This window comes from Salmo trutta, chromosome 31, assembly GCF_901001165.1.
Source record: "Salmo trutta chromosome 31, fSalTru1.1, whole genome shotgun sequence".
NCBI classification, from domain to species: Eukaryota; Metazoa; Chordata; class Actinopteri; order Salmoniformes; family Salmonidae; genus Salmo; species Salmo trutta.
The window spans coordinates 13,097,088-13,123,926 of NC_042987.1; the positions used below are offsets into that span (position 1 = coordinate 13,097,088).

Here is a 26,839-nt window from a genome sequence, read left to right on the forward strand (position 1 = left end):
CCATCCATTTTTCCTGAGACTGTTGTCACCTCTTCTTTTTTCTCCACAACTACAGCTGGAGGAAGGACAAAAGCACAAGGGGAAACAATCACTTGGAGGCCACGACAACAACAGTTGTTATCATCAAGACCCCTTCCTGCAATAATATGTGGTAAGGAAAATATATAATCCCGGCAAAGTGGGTCATAGTATTCTAATGAATGTGCATCTGTCTCTCTACATTCTAATGAACGTAGCCTATTTTGTCTACTAATGAGGTTTCATAAGTGTACTGGGCTGGTTGGGAAACAAATTAGGGGGATTTGAAATCGACAAATATTTGATGAATGAAAGTTTCAATCTACCAGAAGGCTGTCAAGGACTATAGGCACGCTGCCCTCCAGAGGATTTCATAATCCTGGTGATTGATAATGACAAACATCACAATCTAGATGGCCTCTACTGCACAACATCAAAATAACCATGTTTGTTCTATGCAATGAGTTTTGTTTGCACAAGTCAAGGAATGAGACTTTACTGCAAAGCAAATAGATCTAAAACATATGGAAATAATTGAAAAGGTAGATGGGTATATCCCTTCTGTAATCCAGCATATCCATACCCGTATGTGGATATCATTTTTTTCTAAGGAAAACATCATTTGGAGATAGAGGTTTACATGCAATCAGTTATAACCAAGCATTTGAAACAGCATTAAGACCGAGACTGTGTGCATGCCTTACAACATCCCCTCTAGGCATGAGAGGACTTATACAATGAGAAATTCAACAGCTCCCACTTGTCACAATCTAGAGCTGTGAGGATTGTGAGGATTTCCTCCCCATGCCTCCCTTCCTCCCCTCCATGACACCCATGGTGAACCCCCAGTGTGCTAGTTCCTGCTCTCAGGAGAACCACTGCTGAGAGGGAAATGATACTGCTGCTTTTTTACCACACCTTCTTACTACAGTAGCAGGGGCAGACATCTGTAGACACTAAATAGATCAGGCAGGCAAGGGAACCGCTTCTAGGGAAGCAGGGGCGATTGTCTTTATACATCACCACTAGAGCAGTGGTTCCCAACTCCATTCCACCAGTACCCCCAACAGCACACGTTTGTTGTAGCCCCGGACAAACTCGCCTGATTCAACTCATTGAGGACTTGATTATTAGTTGACAAGTTGTCTGGGGCTACAACAAATTGTGTGCTGTTGAGGGTATAAGACACACACAAGAACAGGAGTTGGGAAACATTGCACTAGAGAGTGTAGACAACCCTTTTGGCTAACGCTTCACATTAAGTGTCTCTATTAATTATGTGTTTATATTGTACCTTACATGGGTAAAGGGTAGAGTAAGTACATTGTTAAATTCTGACTAGAAATTATTATCTGTAATACCCATCTGTGGAATGTGTCACACACATCATTTTAGATTCGGGAACACACTCAAACGAATCACCGCCTCTTCTCACCCCAGAATTATTGCTTTAGATTTCAGATGAATGAACTACAAAATCCATCAACTTGTGCAAACAGTCAAATACAATCCACTGTGTGTACCCTGTACCCACATGTTCAGTTCCACTGTACCAGCCGATGTAATTACCGTGTAAATAGAGTCAAGCCACTTGATGTCAATTGTGACCACTTTATCGTCCTCCATCCCGCTGTGACGACCCAAGGCTACGACTCCTCTCACTGATGGTGTTATTTTCTCAATCCGAGAAGACACACACTCACACAAAACACTCTCTCTGGTGGTGATATTCAGTCCGGCGGAGGCTGAGGTGCAACATGCACGCTCACACTCCTGACCCCTCTATGCATGAGGATATCGTTTGGCAACCAGAATAACCCTCAGAATTAGTATTTTATTAGGCTCCCCCATTAGCTACTGCTAAAGCAGCAGCTACTCTTCCTGGGGTCCACAGAAAACAAAAAAACATGACATAGTACGGAACATTAATAGACAAGTACATCACAAGGATGGACCTACATACATTTTAAATACAGTAAGTATACACGCTTTCATACATGCATGGCTTCATAATCATGTTGTTCATAGACGCTACTAAATCCAAGTGGAACACACAACAACTAAAATAGAAATGCAATAACAAGGAGATGCATTGAAAATAGGCTGACACGTTTAGCTAAATTCCCCTGACATGAATATGGCAACCTTGTTTCTAAAGATACCGCCGCCCGTAATGGGTATCCTGGAATAAAGTATAGACTTTTTACACCTGCGTTGGGTTTCCTGGGGTAACGTGATCTCTCTCAGATGACCCTACGCCTCTGTGTGGGACTAAGATGTGTAAGAAAGGTGTGCGTGTGGATCTGTGACTATGCATGTGTGCCTGCGTGTGTTTGTGCTTGTGCATATGTATGCGCGAGTGTCCGTCCTTCCTGCATCTCTCTTACTGTATAGAGAAAGGTGTGAGGAAGTGAGAAGGTTGCATCAGTCAGTTCTAAGTGGACCCTGTCTGACAGCATGCCTCAGGAGGCTCTTGAGCCACCAGAGAACTGACACAACTCAGAGCATGACAGATCAAAGTGTGCTGGAACAATGTCTACTTTTCATTTTAATAGCTTTATCCATATGACAAAGAATTGGGAGTGGGAAGTTGCACTTCGTCCCTAGTCCTCCCCCGAGCGTTGCCTCCTGTCCGGTACTTGCTCTACCATCTCCTACGAATGTCAAATGTTCTCACAGACATGATTATCTTTTTCATTATCACTTTTATCCAGGCTGCCTGAAACTATATTGATTTTAGGTCATGTAGGTAAAGTGGTGAGTAAAACTTCTGAGAGTGAAGTTATGTCAGTATTCTCAGAGACACTTTGTTGCAGATGAATTCTTCGGTTAAACATTGTTGTCAATGCCCAGAATGGAATCTTATGGATCAGGAGATGCAATAACCACAAGTATAAAGTAATAACTAATTCATATTATAGTAATTTCTGTTTCCAACTGAATATATTCTCAATAATATGTTGGATTATATGGCCAGGAAATTCGCATACACTCTCTCCACAAATACTTGCACACAGCAGCACATAGCTATCAGGTCAGGCGTTACAGAGATGCATATTTTAAATTGCATACTTCACTCATTTCTTAATTAGTGGAAGGCGGCCCTGGAACACTTACTATTTGCTGGAAAATTCACTATCTCTTGTGGATGAATCCAGGGGTAAACAGCTGTGTGGGGTTCATGAGTCTCCACGATTTATAAAACATATCTGTTTATTCTTTTCATTTATAAATGCCAGACTCCCTCTTTCTCACTCTCTCCACCCTCTCTCTCCCTTTCGCTCTCTCTCTTTCGCTCTGTCTCTCAGCACATGGTTGATACTTATAAGTTCACGGCAGAGGTTTTGCTGCGGAAATAAATGCATATTAACCCCAGTATCCCCTGATGCTGCATTATAATATACAGCTGGATGTGACATTATGTACTCTTTCACATAGATTATGATTTCTCTAATGGATTAAGCTTGTCTCTGACTGACACGCTCATTATGGTAGTAATCCCAATACACAGTCAGACCCAAAATCCATTTTATCCATAATAATTGTAAAATAATAATACAGTCCCCTCCTGTACTCCCGGTTCACCCATGACTGCACATCCAGGCATGACTCCAACAGCATCATTAAGTTTGCCAACGACACAACTGTGGTAGGCCTGATCACCGACAACGATGAGACAGCCTATAGGGAGGAGGTCAGAGACCTGGCCATGTGGTGCCAGAATAACAACCTCTCCCTCAACGTGATCAAGAAAAAGGAGATGATTGTGGACTACAGGAAAAGGACGACCGAGCACGCCCCCATTCTCCTCAACGGGGCTGTAGCGGAGCAGGTTGAGAGCTTCAAGTTCCTTGGTGTCTACATCACCAACAAACTAACATGGTCTAAACACACCAAGACAGTCATGAAAAGGGCACGACAAAGCCTATTCCCTCACAGGAGACTGAAAAGATTTGACATGGGTCCTCAGATCCTCAAAATGTTCTACAGCTGCACCATCGAGAGCATCCTGGCAGGTTGCGTCACTGCTTGGTAAGGCAACTGCTCGGCCTCCGACCGCAAGGCACTGCAGAGGGTAGTGTGTATGGCCCAGTACATCACTGGGGCCAAGCTTCCTGCCATCCAGGACCTCTTAACCAGGAGGTGTCAGAGGAAGGCCCTAAAAATGGTCAAAGACTCCAGCCACCCTAGTCATAGACTGTTCTCTCTGCTATCGCACGGCAAGAGGTAGCTGAGCGCCAAGTCTAGGTCCAAAAGGCTTCTAGCCATAAGCCATAAGACTCTTGAACAGCTAATCAAATTGCTACCCAGACTATTTGCATTGCCACCCCCCTCCCCTCTTTTACGCTGCTGCTACTCTCTGATTATTATCTATGAATAGTCACTTTAATAAGTCTACCTACATGTACACATTACCTCAATTACCTCGACTAACCGGTGCCCCCGCACATTGACTCTGTACCGGTACCACCTGTATATAGCCTCGCTATTGTCATTTTACTGCTGCTCTTTAACTATTTATTAAAATGTTTTACTTATCTATTTTTTACTTAACACTTATTTTTTCTTAAAACTGCATTGTTGGTTAAGGGCTTGTAAGTAAGCATTTCACTGTAAGGTTTACACCTGTTGTATTTGGCGCATGTGACAAATCAAATTTGATTTGATATTGTGGTGTCTCTCATTCCAGACCTATGTATGTCCATGTAAGCCTGTGTGATACTTCAAGAGAACAGATGGCATGTACAGAAACACACACACCTGGATCAGATGGAAAGACAGAGATAAATGACAAGTACAGTACAGTATGTCAGTGACCACCAACCTTAGACATGGATGAACTTGACATGGTGTGCAGGCATTTGTTCCCCCCATACTAAAACATGCGATTCAACTAATAATTAAGACGTTGTTGGTGCAAGGTTGGGAAAAAAGCCTGTATGCCTTGCAGCTCTCCAGGACCAGGGTTGGTTGTCATGGGTGTTACTGTATAAGCTTAAATAAAAGATCATATATATATTTATATAAAGCCAAGATTACAGATTGAGTCAGAGAAGGAGAAAGAGAAAAAGACGAAAAACAACGAAGGACAGCCGTAGACATGCAACATCAACGACAGAAGCCTTAAGATTAATCTCTACTTTTTCATCATCCACATTTGCCTACTAAATACTGGACTTGCAGTTCTGTGTCCAATGTACAATCAATGTGTGATCAACAAGGATGAGTATATCAACAAAGAGCATTTTAAGTACGTAACGCATGCAACTACTACTCTTCAGCAGGCAACATTTTCCACAATGTCCATGCCCTTCTTTCTAGGAAGTAGCGATGAATGCTGATCTATTAAATTAACTATTCTATTCAACTATTCAATGCTTTTCTGTGATTTACTGAATCCTGAGCTGCATGTTCCAATGTTCCCTCTAGTGGATTGCCCTCTTTGTCAGAATATAAATAGGAATGTGGAGAGAGGGAAGGTGAGAAGAGATAAGGAGGGAGGTAATCCAGTCTCAGGCTGAGTGAGGGGGAAAGGAGAGAGGAGAAGGAGGGAGGAACGTCATCCTGTCTCGGGCTGAGTTAGGGGGCCAGTGAGCTCCTCCTCCTCTCTCACCACTGGGAGCTGGCTGCTGCTGGCGCTGCGAGCCTGGACCTGCTCAGAGACCGTCGGGAGGGACGCAGTGTCCGGGAGGGCTGGAGGGACAGGATGAAGAGGAGGAGGGGGAGGAGGGAGGATGGAGAGGAGAAAGAGGTCAGGGAGGAGAGGGGGGGAGGAAAATAGGGAGGATGAAGCGAGGGAGGAGGAAGAAAATGGAAGAACGGAAGAGAGGAAGAGAGGATGAAAGACAGGGTTTTGAGAGGAAGGTACAGGTCAAAGGGAAGGGATAGGGTTGGAAGATGAAAGATTGAAGGAGGAAGAAGCCAAAGAGAAGGCATGAAAGTTAGAACCGTTGAAAATGAAGAGACGGACACTGACATAGAGGCCCTATAATTAAAGCTATACTGTTAATCCAATGGAAGTTTAGATGTCCTATATTCCTGTGGTCCTCTGTAGCTCAGTTGGTAGAGCATGGTGCTTGCAACATCAGGATAGTTGGATCGATTTCTGGGACCACCCATCTGTAAAATGTATGCACGCATGACTAACATGCTGACCACACCCCTAGCGTCGCGTGCACAAGCGTTGCAAAATAAATGTACACATACATGTTATTCAATCATTGCACCCACACAGCTTGCGCGCTAACGAGCATCTGCGTTGCTAAAATAGAAGTCAGTTCTATTTGTGACGCTGAACACGCTGCAAGTCCTGCCTCTCCCATCTCCTTATTGGTTTATAGAAGCAGATACCCACGTGCCATCTCCTCATTATACCCACGTGGGTGATTGAAAGATGAACTGGGGTTGGTTGTGGTAATTCACCTTATTATGAAAGTTAGTTGCCAATCGCCATATAAAGTCCAAAGAAGAAAAAGCCTGGAAGGAGGAGAGATGACTAGAAACGATTCGGTTGACCGTTTTATGTGTGGATTAATTGTCGGAGTAGAGGACCTTGTTCATTTCAGGTAAAATAACAACTCAAATGTTTAATGCTTTTCGACCTGTACCCAAATTAATATAATTGGTTCAGAGTTTGTTTTGATATTTCAACCTGTGTGTCGTGATCGCGTTTGGTGTGGGGGGACAAAATCCATTTGCACATGATGCCGCACGCGCGCATCCGGTCTGCGCATGGTATAAGTCGCTTTTGATAAAAGTGTCTGCTAAATGGCATATATTATTTATGCACAGTGTTCAAAACATTAGGAACACCTTGTTAGTATTGAGTTGCACCCCCTTTTGCCCTCAGAACTGCCTCAATTCGTCTGGGCATGGACTCTACAAGGTGTCGAATGCGTTCCACAGGGATGCTGGGCCATTTTGACTCCGCTGTTGTGTCAAGTTGGCTGGATGTCCTTTGGGTGGTGGACCATTCTTGATACACACAGGAAACCCAGCAGCGTTGCAGTTCTTGACACACTCAAACTGGTTCAAACTGATAAATTATTTGTCTTGCCCATTCACCCTCTGAATGGCACACACAATACACAATCCATGACTCAATTGTCTCAAGGTTTAAAAATCCTTATTTAACCTGTCTCCTCCCCTTCATCTACACTGATTGAAGTGGATTTAACAAGTGACATCAATAAGGGACGATAGCTTTCACCTGGATTCACCGGGTCAGTCTATGTCATGGAAAGAGCAGGTGTTCCTAATGTTTTGTACACTCAGAGTATATTTTCCTGTATTCACTCATCCAGAGAGGTTTTTTTTATCACCCTGTGAGGCCAAGACTATTTATGAGTATGTTGACCAATCTACATCTTCAATCAGATAAGACAGGAAAAATATGTCATCTTAAACTAATTCAAAACACTGTTTGTATCCAGAGGGTCAGACAGAGATCTGTGTTATCCGTCGGAAATAAGAGAAAAATATATCTTAGCTCTGCATGGTTAGAATGTGACGAACCATTAGCATAATGTGATGAAATCTGAGAGAAACATTCAAACTAATGAATACAAAAGCTGTCAGGGGCCCAGTCGTGTTAAAACCGTGTCAAGCCGCTATTGATCTCCTACTTTATCAAAAGGCCTAGCAGATGACATTTCATCAATAGCATATAAAACTCACCCAGCAGTTCCCTGTCTACTCTCCTTTGAAAAACTCTCTGAAATCAAAAACAGGGTAGTTCTTAGAGTAGAGTAAGTAAATAAAAGGTGCAAACACCTCTAGTTGAGGTGCTTACTAATGGAAGGTAAATGTTACAAATTAAAAATAAAGTCTCACACTTTAATCTAGCCTTGCTGTGGAGTTTAAAAAAGTGCTAAAGTTCATAGGGAGTTGAGAGTAGGGACTTTTGTCATAGGAAGTAGGGATGTCCTAAAATGTACACCACACCTACCTCCTAGGAATTGTTGTCATAGGGATTTCCTAAAATGTACACTGCACCTACCTCCCAGGGACTTCTGTCATAGGCAGAAGGGATATCCTAAAATGTACACCACACCAACGTCCTAGGGACTTTTGTCATAGGGAGTAGGGATGTCCTAAAATGTGCATCGCACTGTTGTTGAGGTAGAGAGGGTCTGAGAAGTGCATTACTTACCTCCTGGGATCTCTGTGAGCTCGTTGAGAGGAGGCACAGTCTCCAGTGTGTTGGCGTAGTCCTTAGCTGCTACTCTCTGAGCATGTCGCGCCTCAATCTCCTTCTTCGTCCTGGGGATACGGCATTTGAAGATGCAGCATAGGGTGATGACTTGCAAATGGAGAAGGTGGGCGAGAAAGAGAGAGATAAAAGATAAATGTATTTCCCATGTGGAATATTATTTGCTTGTATCTGAAGTACATATGAATATGTATTTAACTAGACATTACTATCACAACGTTGTGACATTGCAGTTTTACAACTATTAGCATTTACAGTGAGCTACAAAAGTACTGGGACAGTGAACCATTTTCTGTTGCTTTGGCTCTGTACTCCAGCATTTTGGATTTCAAACGATACAGTGACTATGAGGTTAAAGTGCAACTATCAGCTTTCATTTTGGGGTATGTTCATCCATATTCGGTGAACCGTTTGTATTTAGTCCCTTCATTTTAAGGGGCCAAAAATATTGGGACAAATTCACTTATGTGTATTAAAGTAGTCAAAAGTTAAGTATTTGGTCCCAAATTCTTAGCCCGCAATGACTACATCAAGCTTGTGTCTCTACAAACTTGTTGGATGCATTTGCTGTTTGTTTTGGTTGTGTTTCAGATTATTTTGTGCCCAATAGAAATTAATGGTAAATCATGTATTGTGTCATTTTGGAGTCACTTTTATTAAGAATAAAATATGTTTCTAAACACTTCTACATTAATGTGGATGCTACCATGTTTACAGATAATCCTGAATGAATTGTGAATAATGATGAGTGAGAAAGTTACAGATGCACAAATGTCATACCCCCCAAAAAATGCTAACCACCCCGTAACTGTAAAGGTGAGAGGTTAGCATGTCTTCGGGGTATGATATTTGTGCGTCTAACTTTCTCACTCATCATTGTTCACGATTCATTTAGGACTATCATTTCAAATCCAAAGTTCTGGAGTACAGAGCCTAAAATTGGTCACTGTCCCAATACTTTTGGAGTTCACTGTATATTACTGTATAGTGACACTTCAAATCAGCTATTATCAGACTACTTTCCTTTTTGTTGATTCGGTCTCTGTCATGACATGGTTTAGTTATTACTGTTTAGATGTCCGATGAATTATGACTAAAGTAGAATGTCATTTTTGTCTTGTGTAGTGTTGTCCTCCTCCTCCCCTTATTGAACCATGCATCATGTGGTCGATAAAGCAAACATAAACAGACAATACCATGACTATTTGGAGCCCTCCCTCACAATAACCATCATGACAATTCAGCAAATGATATGCATTTCCATGTGTCATGCGATCTATCTGTTCTGTATGCAAACTAGTTGGACTATGCTTGGCTGAAGCATTGTACCTTGACTGACTGACTGATTTGTACATTCATTTTACTAATGTGATTTATATAAATAGAATTGGAAGATGGAGGATCGATGTGAAATTGCTAGGTATTTGTATATTTATGTAAATATTTATTTCATAAATAGTCTTGAATGTCTGGCAGATATACTACTATGACAGGTTTAGAGAAATACTTACTGACTGCTAGAATAAACATAGAGAAGATGCCAATGACCTGCCATAACCGCAGTCCCCAGAATACGACTGTTTCTGAAGTGACTGGGTCTGGCTTCTTTGGGGGATCTGTCGGTAAAAGCTGTAGGGGGGAAAAAGAGACAATATATGCATGAGTACATTATTGTGTCATCTAGACAGGTACTCTTCAAATCACTCTGCTGTTTGATAGTCTTCATGACAGTTAGTTAAATGCTATTTGGACAAATACCGCAATTGATGCTAATATCAATCTGATTGAGAGAATAATATTCTTCTCTTCCGCTCAGTTTCTGAAGAGACACACAGTGGCAAGACAATTGGAGGAAATACAGAAGTGTAAAAGACAATTGGAGGAAATACAGAAGTGTAAAAGACAATTGGAGGAAATACAGAAGTGTAAAAGAAAAATTGATGTCACTGTATGGATATGGAAAACCCTGAAACAGGGAAGAAGGGCTTGGCTTGGAATAAAACCCTGAAATAGAGGATTTCGTAGATCATGCAGAATGTGAAACATGCCAGTCGGGTGTTATCACTCATGACCTCTTAGTCCTCTGAATATGTCAGACAGGACATGAGGACATGTCAGGACATGTCAGTCAGGACACTAGTGGGGGAGTGCTACCACCTTAAGCCTAAAAAATGAACTTAAATCTGCCTGAAAAACCATCTCAACAATGGAGACCAATGGGTTGAAATAGAAAGATGACTATCTGAAGAAGTAAAAGGGAAAACAAAACAACAGCGTTGAACTGAACAAGAACATCAAACCACAAAATAGACCAATCTCTTTGAATACTAGACACCATCTCCTGTTTTGTTCCAATTTGTTATGTTATGTCGACTCTTTCACCTTTTTCATAACTTTGTCTGAAAAGCTGGTAATAAAATGCTGGAAAGCCACTGAATGCTGAGAAATACTACAAGAACATAATGAAAACAAAATAATTGTTCACTGAGTAAATGGCAATGATTGAGGAAAATGAATCACACATCATGGCACAAAGAGTGAAGGTAAAAAAAGGAAAGACTTTAATGAATATTGTTTACCCCACAAATACAGATGTTAGATCTTAATTTGACCAGTTTTGTTGCAGGAGTAAAATTATCTTGCAGAAGGAGGATTTGATTATTCAACGAAAAAGTTAACATTTCTAACAAGGACATTTGTTTTGATAGGCTATGGTTGGCTATAGTTTAGGTGTGAGATCAAGTAAGAGAAAGAGACTTGCAGTTTTTTTGTGAATTTATGTAAATCATGAGGCTCATTTAAATTTCCTATGCATGATTTAAATAATACTGACTGGGGTTTCGTACTGTAGGTCAAACTATTCATACACAGTACAAGACGCATTATGAAGAAACTATAAATATTAAACAACATGACATTAATCAAGAAAGATAAGACATCAACGCTCTTAGAGCTGCCTCAAAGTTTGTAGTCCACATCCTTGACATCACAATTAGGCTACAATCCGAGGTTATACTGTATTATTAAGAATCATCATTATGATGAATTCAAAGCCCTGGTGATAAGCCTTAGAGCCCCCATTTTTAAATCATCACTAATACATTTCAAATAAATCACTGTGTGTATTTATTTCATAAAAGAACCTCCAAATATTTTTGTATCATTTCCTTGACCCTGTCATTGCCATTGAAATGCTCAGTCTGATTGTGTGGGCGTGTTGATAGAAATGTAAACATATTTAGATACACAGCCCTGATTGGCGGATAGGATTGTCTAGACTCTAGAGCAGTGGTTCCCAAACGTTTTATAGTCCCGTACCCCTTCAAACATTCAACCTCCAGCTGCTTACCCCCTCTAGCACCAGGGTCAGCGCACTCTCAAATGCTGTTTTTTGCCATCATTATAAGCCTGCCACACACACACACTATACGATACATTTATTAAACATAAGAATGGGTGTGAGTTTTGTCACAAACCAGCTTGTAAGACCAGGGCACAAATAATAATACAATAATAATCGACATTTTGCTCTTTATTTAGCCATCTTACATATAAAAGCTTATTTGTTCATCAAAAATTGTGAATAACTCACCACAGGTCATTTTCCACACAGTCTGTGCTTGTATTTAGTTTTCATGCTAGTGTGGACCGAGAATCCACTCTCAAATAGGTACGTGGTTTCAAAGGGCATCAGTGTTTTAAGAGCACGATTTGCCAAGGCACAATACTCTGAGCGCAGCCCTATCCAGAAATCTGGCAGTGGCTTCTGATTAAATAACATTTAACCGCTTGTTGCAATTTTGATGAGGCTCCATTGTTCAGATATCAGTAAGTGGACTGGAGTCATGGCATGAAAGGGATAACGAATCCAGATCAAATCAGATTGTATTTGTCACATGTGCCGAATACAACAGGTGTAGAGCTTACAGTGAAATGCTTCTTACAAGCCCTTAACCAACAATGAGGTTTAAAGAAAATACCCACAATAACAACAAAAAATACAAAAAAAGTTAGAGATAAGAATAACAAATAGTTAAAGAGCAGCAGTAAATAACAATAGAGAGACTATACACAGGGGGTACCAGTACAGAGTCAATGTGCGGGGGCACATAGGTGGGGGCGGGGGGGGGGGGGGCAATGCAAATAGTCTGGGTTGCCATTTGATTAGCTGTTCAGGTGTCTTATGGCTTGGGTATAGAAGCTGTTTAGAAGCCTCTTGGACTTAGACTTGGCGCTCCGGTACCGCTTGTCGTGCGGTAGCAGAGAGAACAGTCTATGACTAGGGTGGCTGGAGTCTTTGACAATTTTTATGGCCTTCTTCTGATACCGCCTGGTATAGAGGTCCTGGATGGCAGGAAGCTTGGCCCCAGTGATGTACTGGGCCGTACGCACTACCCTCTGTAGTGCCTTGCGGTCGGAGGCCGAGTAGTTGCCATACCAACCAGTGATGCAACCTGTCAGGATGCTCTCGATGGTGCAGCTGTAAAACCGTTTTTAGGATCTGAGGACCCATGCCAAATCTTTTCAGTCTCCTGTGAGGGAATAGGTTTTGTCGTCCCCTCTTCATGGCTGTCTTGGTGTGCTTGGACCATGTTAGTTTGTTGGTGATGTGGAAACCAAGGAACTTGAAGCTGTCAACCTGCTTCACTACAGACCTGTCAATGAGAATGGGGGCGTGCTCGGTCGTCCTTTTCCTGTAGTCCACGCCAATCTCCTTTGTTATGATCACAATGAGGGAGAGGTTGTTGTCCTTGTCTCTGACCAAGTCTCCGACCTCCTCCCTATAGGCTGTCTCATCGTTGTTGGTGATCAGGCCTACCACTGTTGTGTCATCAACAAACTTAATGATGGTGTTGAAGACGTGCCTGGCCATGCAGTCATGAGTGAACAGGGAGTACAGGAGAGGACTGAGCATGCACCCCTGAAGGTCCCCCGTGTTGAGGATCAGTGTGGCGGATGTGTTGTTAGATACCCTTACCACCTGGGTGTGGCTCGTCAGGAAGTCCAGGATCCAGTTGCAGAGCAAGGTGTTTAGGTGATTATCTGCAAGGTGTTTAGTCCCTTAGCTCAGTGATGAGCTTTGAGGGCACTATGGTGTTGAACGCTGCGCTGTTGTCAATGAATAACATTCATACATACAGTTGAAGTCGGAAGTTTACATACACTTAGGTTGGAGTCAATAAATCTCATTTTTCAACCACTCCACAAATTTCTTGTTAACAAACTATAGTTTTGGCAAGTCGGTTAGGACATCTACTGTGTGCATGACACAAGTAATTTTTCCAACAATTGTTTACAGACAGATTATTTCACTTATAATTCACTGTATCACAATTCCAGTGGGTCAGAAGTTTACATCCACTAAGTTGACTGTGCCTTTAAACAGCTTGGAAAATTCCAGAAAATGATGTCATGGCTTTAGAAGCTTCTGATAGGCTAATTGACATAATTTGAGTCAATTGGAGGTGTACCTGTGGATGTAATTCAAGGCCTACCTTCAAACTCAGTGTCTATTTGCTTGACATCATTGGAAAATCAAAAGAAATCAGCCAAGACGTCAGAAGTGTCTTTTTTTTTACCTCCACAAGTCTGGTTCATCCTTGGGAGCAATTTCCAAATGCCTGAAGGTACCACGTTCATCTGTACAAACAATGGTACGCAAGTAGAAACACCATGGGACCACGTCATACCGCTTAGGAAGGAGACGCGTTCGGTCTCCTAGAGATGAACGTACTTTGGTGCGAAAAGTGCAAATGAATCCCAGAACAACAGCAAAGGACACTGTGAAGATGATGGAGGAAACAGGTACAAAAATATCTATATCCACAGTAAAACGAGTCCTATATCGACATAACCTGAAAGGCCGCTCAACAAAGAAGAAGCCACTGCTCCAAAACCGCCATAAAAAAGCCAGACTACGGTTTGCAACTGCATATGGGAACAAGGATCGTACTTTTTGGAGAAATGTTCTCTGGTCTGATGAACAAAAATAGAACTGTTTGGCCATAATGACCATCGTTATGTTTGGAGGAATAAGGGGGAGGCTTGCAAGCCGAAAGAACACCATCCCAACCGGGAAGCACGGGGGTGGCAGCATCATGTTGTGGTGGTGCTTTGCTGCAGGAGGGACTGGTGCACTTCACAAAATAGATGGCATCATGAGGATGGAAAATTATGTGGATATATTGAAGCAACATCTCAAGACATCAGTCAGGAAGTTAAAGCTTGGTCACAAATGGGTCTTCCAAATGGACAATGACCCCAAGCATACTCTCAAAGTTGTGGCAAAATGGCTTAAGGACAACAAAGTCAAGATATTGGAGTGGCCATCACAAAGCCCTGACCTCAATCCTATAGAATTTTTGTGGGCAGAACTGAAAAAGTGTGTGCAAGCAAGGAGGCCTACAAACCTGACTCAGTTACACCAGCTCTGTCAGGAGGAATGGGCCAAAATTCACCCAACTTATTGTGGGAAGCTTGTGGAAGGCTACCCGAAATGTTTGACCCAAGTTAAACAATTTAAAGGCAATGCTACCAAATACTAATGAGTGTATGTAAACTTCTGACCCACTGGGAATGTGATGGAAGAAATAAAAGCTGAAATAAATCATTCTCTCCACTATTATTCTGACATTTCACATTCTTAAAATAAAGTGTTGATCCTAACTGACCTAAGACAGGGAATTCTTACTAGGATTAAATTACAGTAATTGTGAAAAACTGAGTTTAAATATATTTGGCTAAGGTGTATGTAAACTTCCGACTTCAACTGTAGGTGTTCCTTTTGTCCAGGTGTGAAAGGGCAGTGTGGAGTGCAATAGAGATTGCATCATCTGTGGATCTGTTGGGGCGGTATGCAAATTGGAGTGGGTATAGGGTTTCTGGGACAGTGGTGTAGATGCGAGCCATGACCAGCCTTTCAAAGCATTTCATGGCTACAGATGTGAGTGCTATGGGTCGGTAGTCATTTAGGCAGGTTACTTTAGTGTTCTTGGGCACAGGGACTATGGTGGTCTGCTTGAAACATGCTAGTATTACAGACTCAGACAGGGAGAGTTTGAAAATGTCAATGAAGACACTTGCCAGGTGGTCAGTGCATGCTCGGAGTACACGTGCTTGGAGTACACCTGGTAATCCGTCTGGCCCTGCAGCCTTGTGAATGTTGACTGACTTGTTTAAAGGTCTTACTTATATCGGCTGCGGAGAGCGTGATCACACAGTCGTCCGGAACAGCAGATGCTCTCATGCATGTTTCAGTGTTACTTGCCTCGAAGCGAGCAAAGAAGTTATTTAGCTCGTCTGGTAGGCTCGTGTCACTGGGCAGCTCTCGCTTGTGCCTGCGTAATTGCGCACCCAGCTCACTCAGGTGCTTTGCTATATCACAGTTGACATTGTCTGTAAGCTTGAGTTAATTTGCACACAAAAAAAATCATACAATGATGGAAAGACCAGTGTGTTGTCCTTGTTAATGCAGACAGAGAAGAGCTCCAATTTCTTAATCATAGCCTCAATTTGTCCCGCACATTGAATATAGTGGCGGAGAGACCCTGTAAACCTAGATTCAGATCATTCAGGTGACAAAAAACATCACCCAGATAGCCCAGTTGTGTGAGAAACTCGTCATCATGCAAGCGGTCAGACAAATGAAAATTATGGTCAGTAAAGACAACTTTAAGCTTGTCTCTCAATTCAAAAAAATGTGTCAATACTTTACCCCTTGATTACCAGCACACTTCTGTATGTTGTAAAAGCGTTACATGGTCGCTGCCCATATTATTGCGTAATGCAGAAAATACACAAGAGTTCAGGGGCCTTGCCTTAACAAAGTTAACCATTTTCACTGTAGTGTCCAAAACTTCTTTCAAGCTGTCAGGCATTCCCTTGGCAGCAAGAGCCATTGATTTTATTAGTCACTCTCACTCATATTAACATGGCAAAAGTCATGCCAAAATATGTAAAAATTTCAGGAAATTTGCTTTACAACCGCAAAAAAATTATCTCCACCCCATGGCAAAATGTGTAGAATTGTAGGTAATTAACTGTAACTGCATTTTCTTCACTCCACTGTCAAGAGGGGGACCACTAACATGTTTTGCCCGCGCGATGGGTGGGCCCCCCCAACCAAATCTCGCCTAGGGCCCCCAAAAGGCTAGGGCCAGCCCTGGAGGTATCCTTCCTGGTAGTCCTCTATCACGCCTTCTTTTGAAGGAACAACAAGCAGGGGTTACATCTAGCAGCCCCATAGTTCATGCGTACAGATCAATATATGATGGGTCAGGATACAGACACTTATTAAGTTTCCTGTCATTGTAAACAATCTCATCTCACAGAACAATACATCTGGGAAGAGGGCCAAACAACACTTGTGCATTAGTCAAGATGACTTTCAAGCAAATGGGGCTTTTATGTGAAATATTAGATAACTATTTATTTTTTGAAATTCAGAGTGCAATAATTGAAACATTCACAGAAGGATATCCTTTCAGCAAAAACAATTTCTATAGATTTTTTCAGTACAATTTCATTGAACTTGGCAAGGAGGATGCTTTTCCAATAACAATGCAAATGGAATATTACAGTAAACCATTTGACCAGTGCAATGTAATGTAACGGTCAATGAAACCAGATGGGAACAATGTAAAACTTTGATCTTATCAAAACATTGTCTGACTTTCTTCCTGTGGTGTTAACTTCAGTCGTTGTGAAGTGCCTTGAGCACTTGATACTCACACGTCTCAGGTCTCATGTGGATGGAGCCCTTGACCCAATGCAGTTTGTATACAGGAAGAACAGATCAGTCGACAATGCAGTACTGACGGTTTTGCGCAGTGCCGTGAAACACCTGGAGAGACCTCATTCTTATGTGTGCATCCTTTTCCTGGACTTCTCTGCTTTTAACTGCATGCAGCCTCACCTTTTCTGTGACACTCTCCCACCTACAGGTGGACCCCAGTAATACCTTGTGGGTGCTGGACTTCCTGCTGAACATGGGGCAGTATGTCAAGTTCAACAACACAACATTCCTTCTTTTTTGTACAGTGAGGGAAAAAATATTTGATCCCCTGCTGATTTTGTACATTTGCCCACTGACAAAGAAATGATCAGTCTATAATTTTAATGGTAGGTTTATTTGAACAGTGAGAGACAGAATAACAACAAAAAAATCCAGAAAAATCCATGTCAAGAATGTTATAAATTTATTTGCATTTTAATGAGGGAAATAAGTATTTGACCCCCTCTCAACCAGAAAGATATCTGGCTCCCAGGTGTCTTTTATACAGGTAACGAGCTGAGATTAGGAGCACACTCTTAAAGGGAGTGCTCCTAATCTCAGTTTTTTACCTGTATAAAAGACACCTGTCCACAGAAGCAATCAATCAATCAGATTCCAAACTCTCCACCATGGCCAAGACCAAAGAGCTATTCAAGGATGTCAGGGACTAGATTGTAGACCTACACAAGGCTGGAATGGGCTACAAGACCATCGCCAAGCAGTTTGGTGAGGTGACAACAGTTGGTGTGATTATTCGCAAATGGAAGAAACACAAAAGAACTGTCAATCTCTCTCGGCCTGGGGCTCCATGCAAGATATCACCTCGTGGAGTTGCAATGATCATGAGAACGGTGAGGAATCAGCCCAGAACTACACGGGAGGATCTTGTCAATGATCAAGGCAGCTGGGACCATAGTCACCAAGAAAACAATTGGTAACACACTACGCCATGAAGGACTGAAATCCTGCAGCACCCGCAAGGTCCCCCTGCTCAAGAAAGCACATATGCATGCCCGTCTGAAGTTTGCCAATGTACATCTTAATGATTCAGAGGACAACTGGGTGAAAGTGTTGTGGTCAGATGAGACCAAAATGGAGCTCTTTGGCATCAACTCAACTCGCCGTGTTTGGAGGAGGAGGAATGCTGCTTATGACCCCAAGAACACCATCCCCACCGTCAAACATGGAAGTGGAAACATTATGCTTTGGGGGTGTTTTTCTGCTAAGGGGACAGGACAACTTCACCGCATCAAAGGGACGATGGACGGGGCCATGTACCGTCAAATCTTGGGTGAGAACCTCCTTCCCTCAGCCAGGGCATTGAAAATTGGTCGTGGATGGGTATTCCAGCATGACAATGATCCAAAACACACGGCCAACGCAACAAAGGAGTGGCTCAAGAAGAAGCACATTAAGGTCCTGGAGTGGCCTAGCCAGTCTCCAGACCTTAATCCCATAGAAAATCTGTGGAGGGAGCTGAAGGTTCGAGTTGCCAAACGTCAGCCTCGAAAATGTCTGACCTCTGTGATTGCCAACAAGGGTTTTGCCACCAAGTACGAAGTCATGTTTTGCAGAGGGGTCAAATACTTATTTCCCTCAATAAAATACAAATCATTATATAACATTTTTGACCTGCGTTTTTCTGGATTTTTTTGTTGTTATTCTGTCTCTCACTGTTCAAATAAACCTACCATTAAAATCATAGACTGATCATTTCTTTGTCAGTGGGCAAATGTACAAAATCAGCAGGGGATCAAATACTTTTTTCCCTCACTGTACATCTACTGGTTCCCCCCAAGGAACTATCATCTCTCCAGTGCTATTCTTCATATACACCAATGACCTGAGAGGCTCCGACAGGGACTGCTTGGCAGTGAAATATGCAGATGACACCTCCCTTGTCAACAGCTCAGATAACACACTGCGTTACCAAACAGAAGTAAACAGAGTTCATCACTGGTGCGTTAACAGCTACCTCACACTCACACTCAACATCAACAAAACAAAATAACTGGTCATTGATTTCTAGAGGAAGGCAGACCCAGTGAGCCACCTAGTCCTGGGTGGTGAAGAAGTATAGAGAGTGGGAGTTTGAAGTACCTGGGAACCATCATCAACAGCACACTCTCTTTTAATGGCAACACTCAGAACATCAATAAAAATGTCAACAATGACTGTACCTCCTTTAGGTATATCTGTTTCTCTCTCCCTCTCTCTCTCTGATAGAGGAAACTTGCTGAAATGTCAAAGAATTCATAGTCAAAGCTTTTCTTTTAGGCTTTTTATAGAAAAATAAGTTGTGGATGCTTTGCTAGCAATAGACAACAAGAAATCCACAGGGGCCGACCAATTGGAACCCGGTCTGCTTAAGTGTGCAGTGCCCATCATTGTTGGCTCAATAACCCACACTTTTTAGTTAATATTGTTATCAGGACAGCTCTTATCCTGCCACTCCATAAGGGTGGGGATAGTAGTGATGTTAATAATTGTTGCCCCATTACAAGGCTTCCGTGTCTAGCTAAGATTCTACAATCCTTGGTAAATGTACAACTTTGCTCTTTTTTATCTGAGAAATGTATTTTGATGTAAACCAATCATGGTTTAGGCCTGGGCACAGCACTATTACAGCAACCACTTTAGTTGTTAATGATCCTTCAATGCTTTAGACACTAAAATGAAATGTGCTGAATTGTTTGTGGACCTTTCAAAAGCTTTTGATACTGTTGATCATGCTATTTTATTGAATAAGTTGTCCTCAATAGGCCTGAGCTCTGACGCCTGTTCATGGTTTCATGACTATCTTAGTTACAGAACTCAGGCGTTCGTGACTGATGAGGTTAAGCCTGAATTTCTTGAAGTGCATAAAGGTGTACCACAGGGGTAGATTTTGGGACCTGTTCTCTTCACTATTTATATAAAAACCATTGGTCAATCTGTTAAAAAATGTAACCTTTATCTGTATGCGGATGATGCTATTATGTCGGCTATTGCCCCAACCTTTGATCTGGCTGTGTTAAAACTACAGTCAGATTTTATAGCTATGCAGGAATTCCTTGCTGATTTAAAATTTGTGTTTAATATGGGCAACACAAAATACATGCTGTTTTTAAACTCTTGTAAGAATGTTTCAGATGAGCTACATGTTCACTCACTGGATGGTTCTCCAATTGAAGGTGTTTCTGTATATAAATACTTAGGCATTTCGACTGACATGGATTTGATGTTTAAAAACATATAGATGAGCTGGTTAAGAAGGTAAGATTAAAGTTGGCTTTTTCTACAGAAACAGATTGTGCTTTTCTCTAAGCAGTAGGAAGCAGATCAGTCAACCTTTTTATCTGTTCTTAATTATGGTGATATTATTTATCATTGTGCAGCTGCTACTACTCTTAAACCTACCTTACTGCCCTTTGTTTTGTTACAGGTAACAGTTGGCATACTCATCACTGCATCTGATATCAAAATGCTGGCTGGACTTTGCTAAAGACCCGTAGATCTCTACATTACTCCCTTTTTTTACAAGGCCCTACAAGGCCCTACTTCATTAACTTTCATCTTATCTAACTGTTCTGTTGAAGCATAGACACCTGAGTTGCTTAACCCGTTCACAGGATTGGTTAACTCTTGATGTTCCTAGGGTCTCCACCAAGCTAGCTAAATCTGCTTTTAGTTTTAATGCACCGTATTGTTGGAACAAAATTCTCAGTAATGTTCTGGTGTCATTCGGGCAGTTTAGAGTATTGATTGGCAAATTATTTATGGAGGAATGTACAGTTGAAGTTGGAAGTTTACATACACCTTAGCCAAATACATTTTTTTATCGCAATTCCTGACATTTAATCCTAGTAAAAAGTCCCTGTCTTAGGTCAGTTAGGATCTCCACTTTATTGTAAGAACGTGAAATGTCAGAAAAATAGTAGAGAGAATAATTTATTTCAGCTTTTATTTCTTTCATCACATTCCCAGTGGGTCAGAAGTTTATATACACTCAATTAGTATTTGGTAGCATTGCCTTTAAATTGTTTAACTTGGGTCAAACAATTTGGGTAGCCTTCCATAAGCTTCCCACAATAAGTTGGGTGAATTTTGGCCCATTCCTCCTGACAGAGCTGGTGTAACTGAGTCAGGTTTGTAGGACTCCTTGCTTGCATATACTTTTTCAGATCTGCCCACAAATTTTCTATAGGATTGAGGTCAGGGCTTTGTGATGGCCACTCCAATACCTTGACTTTGTTGTCCTTAAGCCATTTTTCCACAAAAGAAGTATGCTTGGGGTCATTGTCCATTTGGAAGAGCCATTTGCGACCAAGTTTTAACTTCCTGACTGATGTCTTGAGATGATGCTTCAATATATCCACATAATTTTTCATCCTCATGATGCCATCTATTTTGTGAAGTGCACCAGTCCCTCCTGCAGCAAAGCACCCCACAACATGATGCTGCCACCCCCGTGGTTCACTGTTGGGATGGTGCTCTTCGGCCTGCAAGCCTCCCCCTTTTTCCTCCAAACATAACAATGCTCATTATGGCCAAACGGTTCTATTTTTGTTTCATCAGACCAGAGGACATTTCTCCAAAAAGTCCGATCTTTGTCCCCATATGCAGTTACAAACCGTAGTCTGGCTTTTATATGGCAGTTTTGGAGCAAGTGGCTTCTTCCTTGCTGAGCGGCCTTTCAGGTTATGTCGATATAGGACACGTTTTACTGTGAATATAGATACTTTTGTACCTGTATCCTCCAGCATCTTCACAAGGTCCTTTGCTGTTGTTCTGGGATTGATTTGCACTTTTCGCACCAAAGTAAATTCATCTCTAGGAGACAGAATGCATCTCCTTCCTGAGCGGTATGACGGCTGCGTGGTCCCATGGTGTTTATACTTGCGTACTATTGTTTGTACAGAGGAACGTGGTACCTCCAGTACGTCCTGTGCCTGCTCCTCGCACTCTCCCTCCAGTGCACCTCCGTAGCCCAGTACGTCCTGTGCCTGCTCCCTGCACTCGCCCTGAGGTGCGTGTTACTAGTCTGGCGCCTCCTATACCAGCTCCATGCATCAGGCCTCCAGTGCGCCTGCCCAGTCCGGGTGTCCTGTTCCTGCTCCCCGCACTCGACCTGAGGTGCGTGTTTCCAGTCTGGCGCCACCTATGCCAGTCCCACGCATCGGACCTCCAGCGCGCATCCCTAGTCCGGAGCCTCTAGCAACGCTCCTCAGCCCGGAGCCTCCAGCGACACTCCTCAGCTCGGAGCCTCCAGCGACGCTCCCCAGTCTGCAGTCTCCAGCAACGCTCCCAGTCTGGAGCCTCCAGCGATGCTCCTCAGCCTGGCGCCCTCAGCGGCGGTCTGCAGCCAAGAGCCTTCAGCGGTGGTCTGCAGCCCAGAGCCTTCAGCGGTTGTCTGCAACCCAGAGCCTTCAGCGGTGGTCTGCAACCCAGAGCCTTCAGCGGTGGTCTGCAACCTAGAGCCTTCAGCGGTGGTCTGCAACCCAGAGCCTTCTGTCACGTCCTGACCCTAGTAAGATGTCATTTTCTAATGTAGGGCAGGGCGTGACAGGCGGTGTTTTGGGCTGATCTATGTTTTCTATTTCTATGTTTCAATTCTAGTTTGTCTATTTCTATGTTGGGATTGTTTGGGGTTGAACTCTAATTGGAGGCAGCTGATCCTCATTGCCTCTGATTAGAGATCATATTTACGTAGGGGTTTTTCTCTGTTGTTTGTGGGTTATTGTCTTTTGAGTAGTGTGTTGTCCTCTCTGCGTCATGGTTTGTTGTTTTGTGTTTTCAAGTTATTTATGTATTGCATTAAGTTTCACGTTTAATAAATATGTGGAATGAAACCGACGCTGCATTTTGGTCCGCTCCTTCGAACAGCCGTGACACAAGTTGATTGACAAAGTCCTGAAAAATTCGAAGAATTTAATTAACCACTTTTGGGCTATACGATTCAAAATATTCCTATGGGGTCAAAATGACCACAGTTGGTAGTTTGAGGGTTAATATTGAATTATTAGTGTGCATGTAAATGTACTTAATGGGGTCCCGGTCAAACCCTTCTGGGCAGCGTACATGTTTTTAAAAATATATATATTTCTTGCCATGAGGTTTGTAGGTCAACTACTAAAATACCATTGCCTTGATGTATTGTAAGAAAATTGTGCTTCTTGGAATTGTAATGTTTCTTGGTATGTTGTCTCTCATTTACAGTGTGACAGACAGGCATGGTTCCGAAAAGGCACAGAATTAATACAGTGCACTACTTTTGACAAAAGCTCATCTACACTGTATTCCATACATATTGTACTACTTTTAAACTAGGGCCCTTGGGCTCTGTACAGAGAATAGGGTGCCATTTCTGATACAGCCAGGGCTCAGTGTTAGAGTGGGCTCTTTTGGGAGCTGTGTGTTAGAGCTGATTGGCTTTTGTGAGTCAGCATGTTAAAAATATGTCATGGGCCTGACCTTGGCTGACTTCTCACCAAATCTCCACATTTCAGGGTACTGTATGAGTATGTCCTCCATCTGCCAAGGCCATCAGGGGCATAGGGTGTTGTTGCCAAAAAACCAAAACAAATCATGCATTTTTGACTAAGATTGTAGCCTGATATGACTTTACTCTCAAGTGTAATGGCACTTTAGCAGGGGGGGAGGTAATATGTTGGCCCAGGGGACAAGAGATTGTAACTCTGCTGCCGTTAATACAAAGTAGGGAATTCATAGTAGTTCACCATGATTATGTACTACTTAATATCCTCCCTCACTCTCCTATTTTATGTGTTGGGATTAGTGGATAAGCCAGAACTTTGGTAGACATATTCAAACAACTCAGATCCAGTGGGAGAGTTGACTCTGGCTGAAGCTTGCAGTTGCTATGATTGTTGAAGTTTCAGTGTCAAACCGGCCTCGAGACACATAGGCTTAGTTGAGATAATTCTGTCCTAATACAAAACCGAACCAGATGTCTTTCTTCAAGCAAGTACACATCACAAAGGTCAAATAGGGGGATGATTATGTTTGTCCTGTTTCATTGCATGTACAAGTGGGAAACCTGTACATGTGTGAGATGGAATTATTATTCTTATCTTTTTGCATATCCCAACTCCCTCTGAGAGTGGGGTCACATCCAGGGATCAGCCATTATTGATGGCAGCCCTGGAGAAATTAAGGTTAAGTGCCTTGCTCAAGGCCAGATCGATAGATTGTTCACCTTGTCCACAAACTTCCAATGTTGCTGACTCTGCTGGTGCAGCATATTAACACAGAAATGATTCAGTCTCATCTTTCTCTCTTACTAATTGAGTCTGGGTATCCGTCAGAGAGAACAGTGCATGTGTTGTCACTATTTCCAGACAGATGTCTCTGAAACTCTCATGTCTATTCTCTGATCTAGCATGGAATACTGCTACTTGTTTTGTACAACTCCCTGTACGCAGTACAACATGAGGTCTCACATTTTAAAACAATGCATTAGCGCTCTTAAGAGCCTGCCACAGTATTTCATTTCTGACACCGGGGATTATGGCATTGCTCCTGGCATCCGAAAATACAAATGGCCGCACATGGTGATCATTACATCTGCACATGCTGTAACAACCCGTCCATGCTACTCTGGGAAGAACACTACACCATAAAATATTGAGCTACTACACATGTAGATTGACTATTGTCTATGGGGCTGCCCAACACCATAGCTCCATAGCGAATAAGCCCCATTTATTAATCACATGAAAACAAGCAACCATCCTTTAAACAGTGGAGGGAACGAGTGGGGATGAGCCACTGCGGACAGAGACCTGTATGAACGAACGCGTTCTTACCTCTGGATCCGGGACCTGGGAGAGCACAGCGGAGATGCAGAAAGAGAGCAGAGCTGCCCCCAAGCCCAGCAATGCCGGCTGGGGAGAGGAACACGAAGAAGGCCGTTCCCCGGCTGCCATTCTTTCCCTCTTACTTTCTCCCTGCAGGCTACAGCTCCCTGCCCCCTCTCTCCTCTCCTCTCCTCTGCCTGTCTGGCTGGGTGGCTGGGCTGGGTGGTTGTGCCGTAGGCTACCCTGGACAGGACCAAATGGCCCTGGGTGATTGATGGTCAGTGAGGGCTGCTGGCGGGGACAGGGTGCGTCCTCTCTCCTCTCATTTGGTGCACTGCCTCTGCCTCCCCTACCCTGTTGTCTTCCCTCCCTACACAGAGTACCATGCACCACTAAATACATCACACCATATTCCTGTAGGCAGTTCCACTAGCCAGCCCCTTCAGTCAGGGTCATTAATTAATTGATAGGACTGGTGTAGTTTACAGCCCATTCTGGAAAGGGAGGTAGGTAGGTTATAGCACTGTGTGGGGGATGGGAGGGAGCTGCCTGCTTGTGAGGGCAGTGGCTTGTGTAGGACGGTCAAGGGAACATAGAGCAGTGAATGACAATCTTTCAGTTATATTGTCCTTGTCCTCTGTGTGGCAGGATGTAATACAGAAGCATAGGTGTCTGACTTCAGAATACAGTGTTCGAACGGACACTGTGTTTGCCAATGAGCTGATGACAGGTATGTTCTGCTGAAATTACAGAAGGATAAATATAATCAATCACTTGGGCAATATACTGAAATAAAGTGACCAGATATTCAAACAAGCCAGACTGGTCCATTTCAGAGGTTTGGTTGCTGTGTCTATTGCTAAAAGTTATGTTAAATCAGTTCAAGCTACTGTATATGCTGTTATGGCCATATGTTTACACCAACACCTCTACAGTAAGCAGACAAAAGTGGTTAGCTTGTTCTCATGGAACACACTGATGACGGTTTAGTTACACAAGAAAACTGAGGCAGAGTGACTGTTACTGAAGCAGCAGTATGAAGGAGGATCCCTTTCCCATAACTCCCAAGCTCACATCCACATCACAGGAAGACATCTTCTGGTTCATTTAGTTGGCTTTATTAAGATATCCATTAGTCCAACAGCTATACAGTGGCTTGCGAAAGTATTCACCCCCCTTGGCATTTTTCCTATTTTGTTGCCTTACAACCTGGAATTAAAATGGATTTAAAATATATATATATATTATTTCATTTACACAACATGCCTACCACTTTGAAGATGCAAAATATTTTTTATTGTGAAACAAACAAGAAATAACACAAAAAAATAAAAACTTCAGCGTGCATAACTATTCACCCACCCAAAGTCAATACTTTGTTAGAGTCACCTTTTGCAGCAATTACAGCCGAATGTCTCTTGGGGTATGTCTCTATAAGCTTGGCACATCTAACAACTGGGATTTTGCCCGTTCTGCAAGGCAAAACTGCTCCAGCTCCTTCAAGTTGGATGGGTTCCGCTGGTGTAGAGCAATCTTTAAGTCATACCATAGATTCTCAATTGGATTGAGGTCTGGGCTATGACTAGGCCATTCCAAAACATTTAAATGTTTCCCCTTATACCACTTGAGTGTTGCTTTAGCAGTATGCTTAGGGTCATTGTCCTGTCATTGTGCTGGAAGGTGAACTTCCGGCCCAGTCTCAAATCTCTGGAAGACTGAAACAGGTTTCCTTCAAGAATTTCTCTGTATTTAGCGCTATCCATCATTCCTTCACTTCTTTCCCAGTCCCTGCCGATGAAAAACATACCGACAGCATGATGCTGCCACAACCATGCTTCACGGATGGTGTTCTCGGGATGATGAGAGGTGTTGGGTTTGCGCCAGACATAGCGTTTTCCTTGATCGCCAAAAAGCTGAATTTGAATCTCATCTGACCAGAGTACCTTCTTCCATATGTTTGGGGAGTCTCCCACATGCCTTTTGGCGAACACCAAACGTGTTTGCATATTTTTTTCTTTAACCTCTTATGGCTAGGGG

General features: G+C 42.6%; 1 protein-coding gene across 1 annotated transcript; it reads right to left on the reverse strand.

The window, feature by feature from the left end:
• Positions 1-4,614: 4,614 nt before the first annotated feature.
• Positions 4,615-25,280, reverse strand: LOC115169571 (uncharacterized). Its single transcript, XM_029725310.1, has 4 exons — positions 24,812-25,280; positions 9,742-9,859; positions 8,171-8,320; positions 4,615-5,712 (listed from the first exon to the last, which is right to left on the reverse strand). The coding sequence occupies exons 1-4, from the start codon at positions 25,202-25,204 to the stop codon at positions 5,579-5,581; spliced, it is 795 nt and encodes a 264-aa protein (XP_029581170.1). The 5' UTR covers positions 25,205-25,280; the 3' UTR covers positions 4,615-5,578.
• Between the last annotated feature and the right edge of the window lie 1,559 nt (positions 25,281-26,839).

Bases quoted from the DNA above. Each gene is read 5' to 3' on its own strand.
- LOC115169571 (XM_029725310.1), bottom strand. From the start codon at position 25,204: ATGTATTTAGTGGTGCATGGTACTCTGTGTAGGGAGGGAAGACAACAG. The intron at 9,860-24,811 runs GTAAGAACGCGT...TCCCCCCTACAG, and splicing joins CCCAGGTCCCGGATCCAGAG to CTTTTACCGACAGATCCCCC. The intron at 8,321-9,741 runs GTAAGTATTTCT...TCCATTTGCAAG, and splicing joins TATGTTTATTCTAGCAGTCA to TCATCACCCTATGCTGCATC.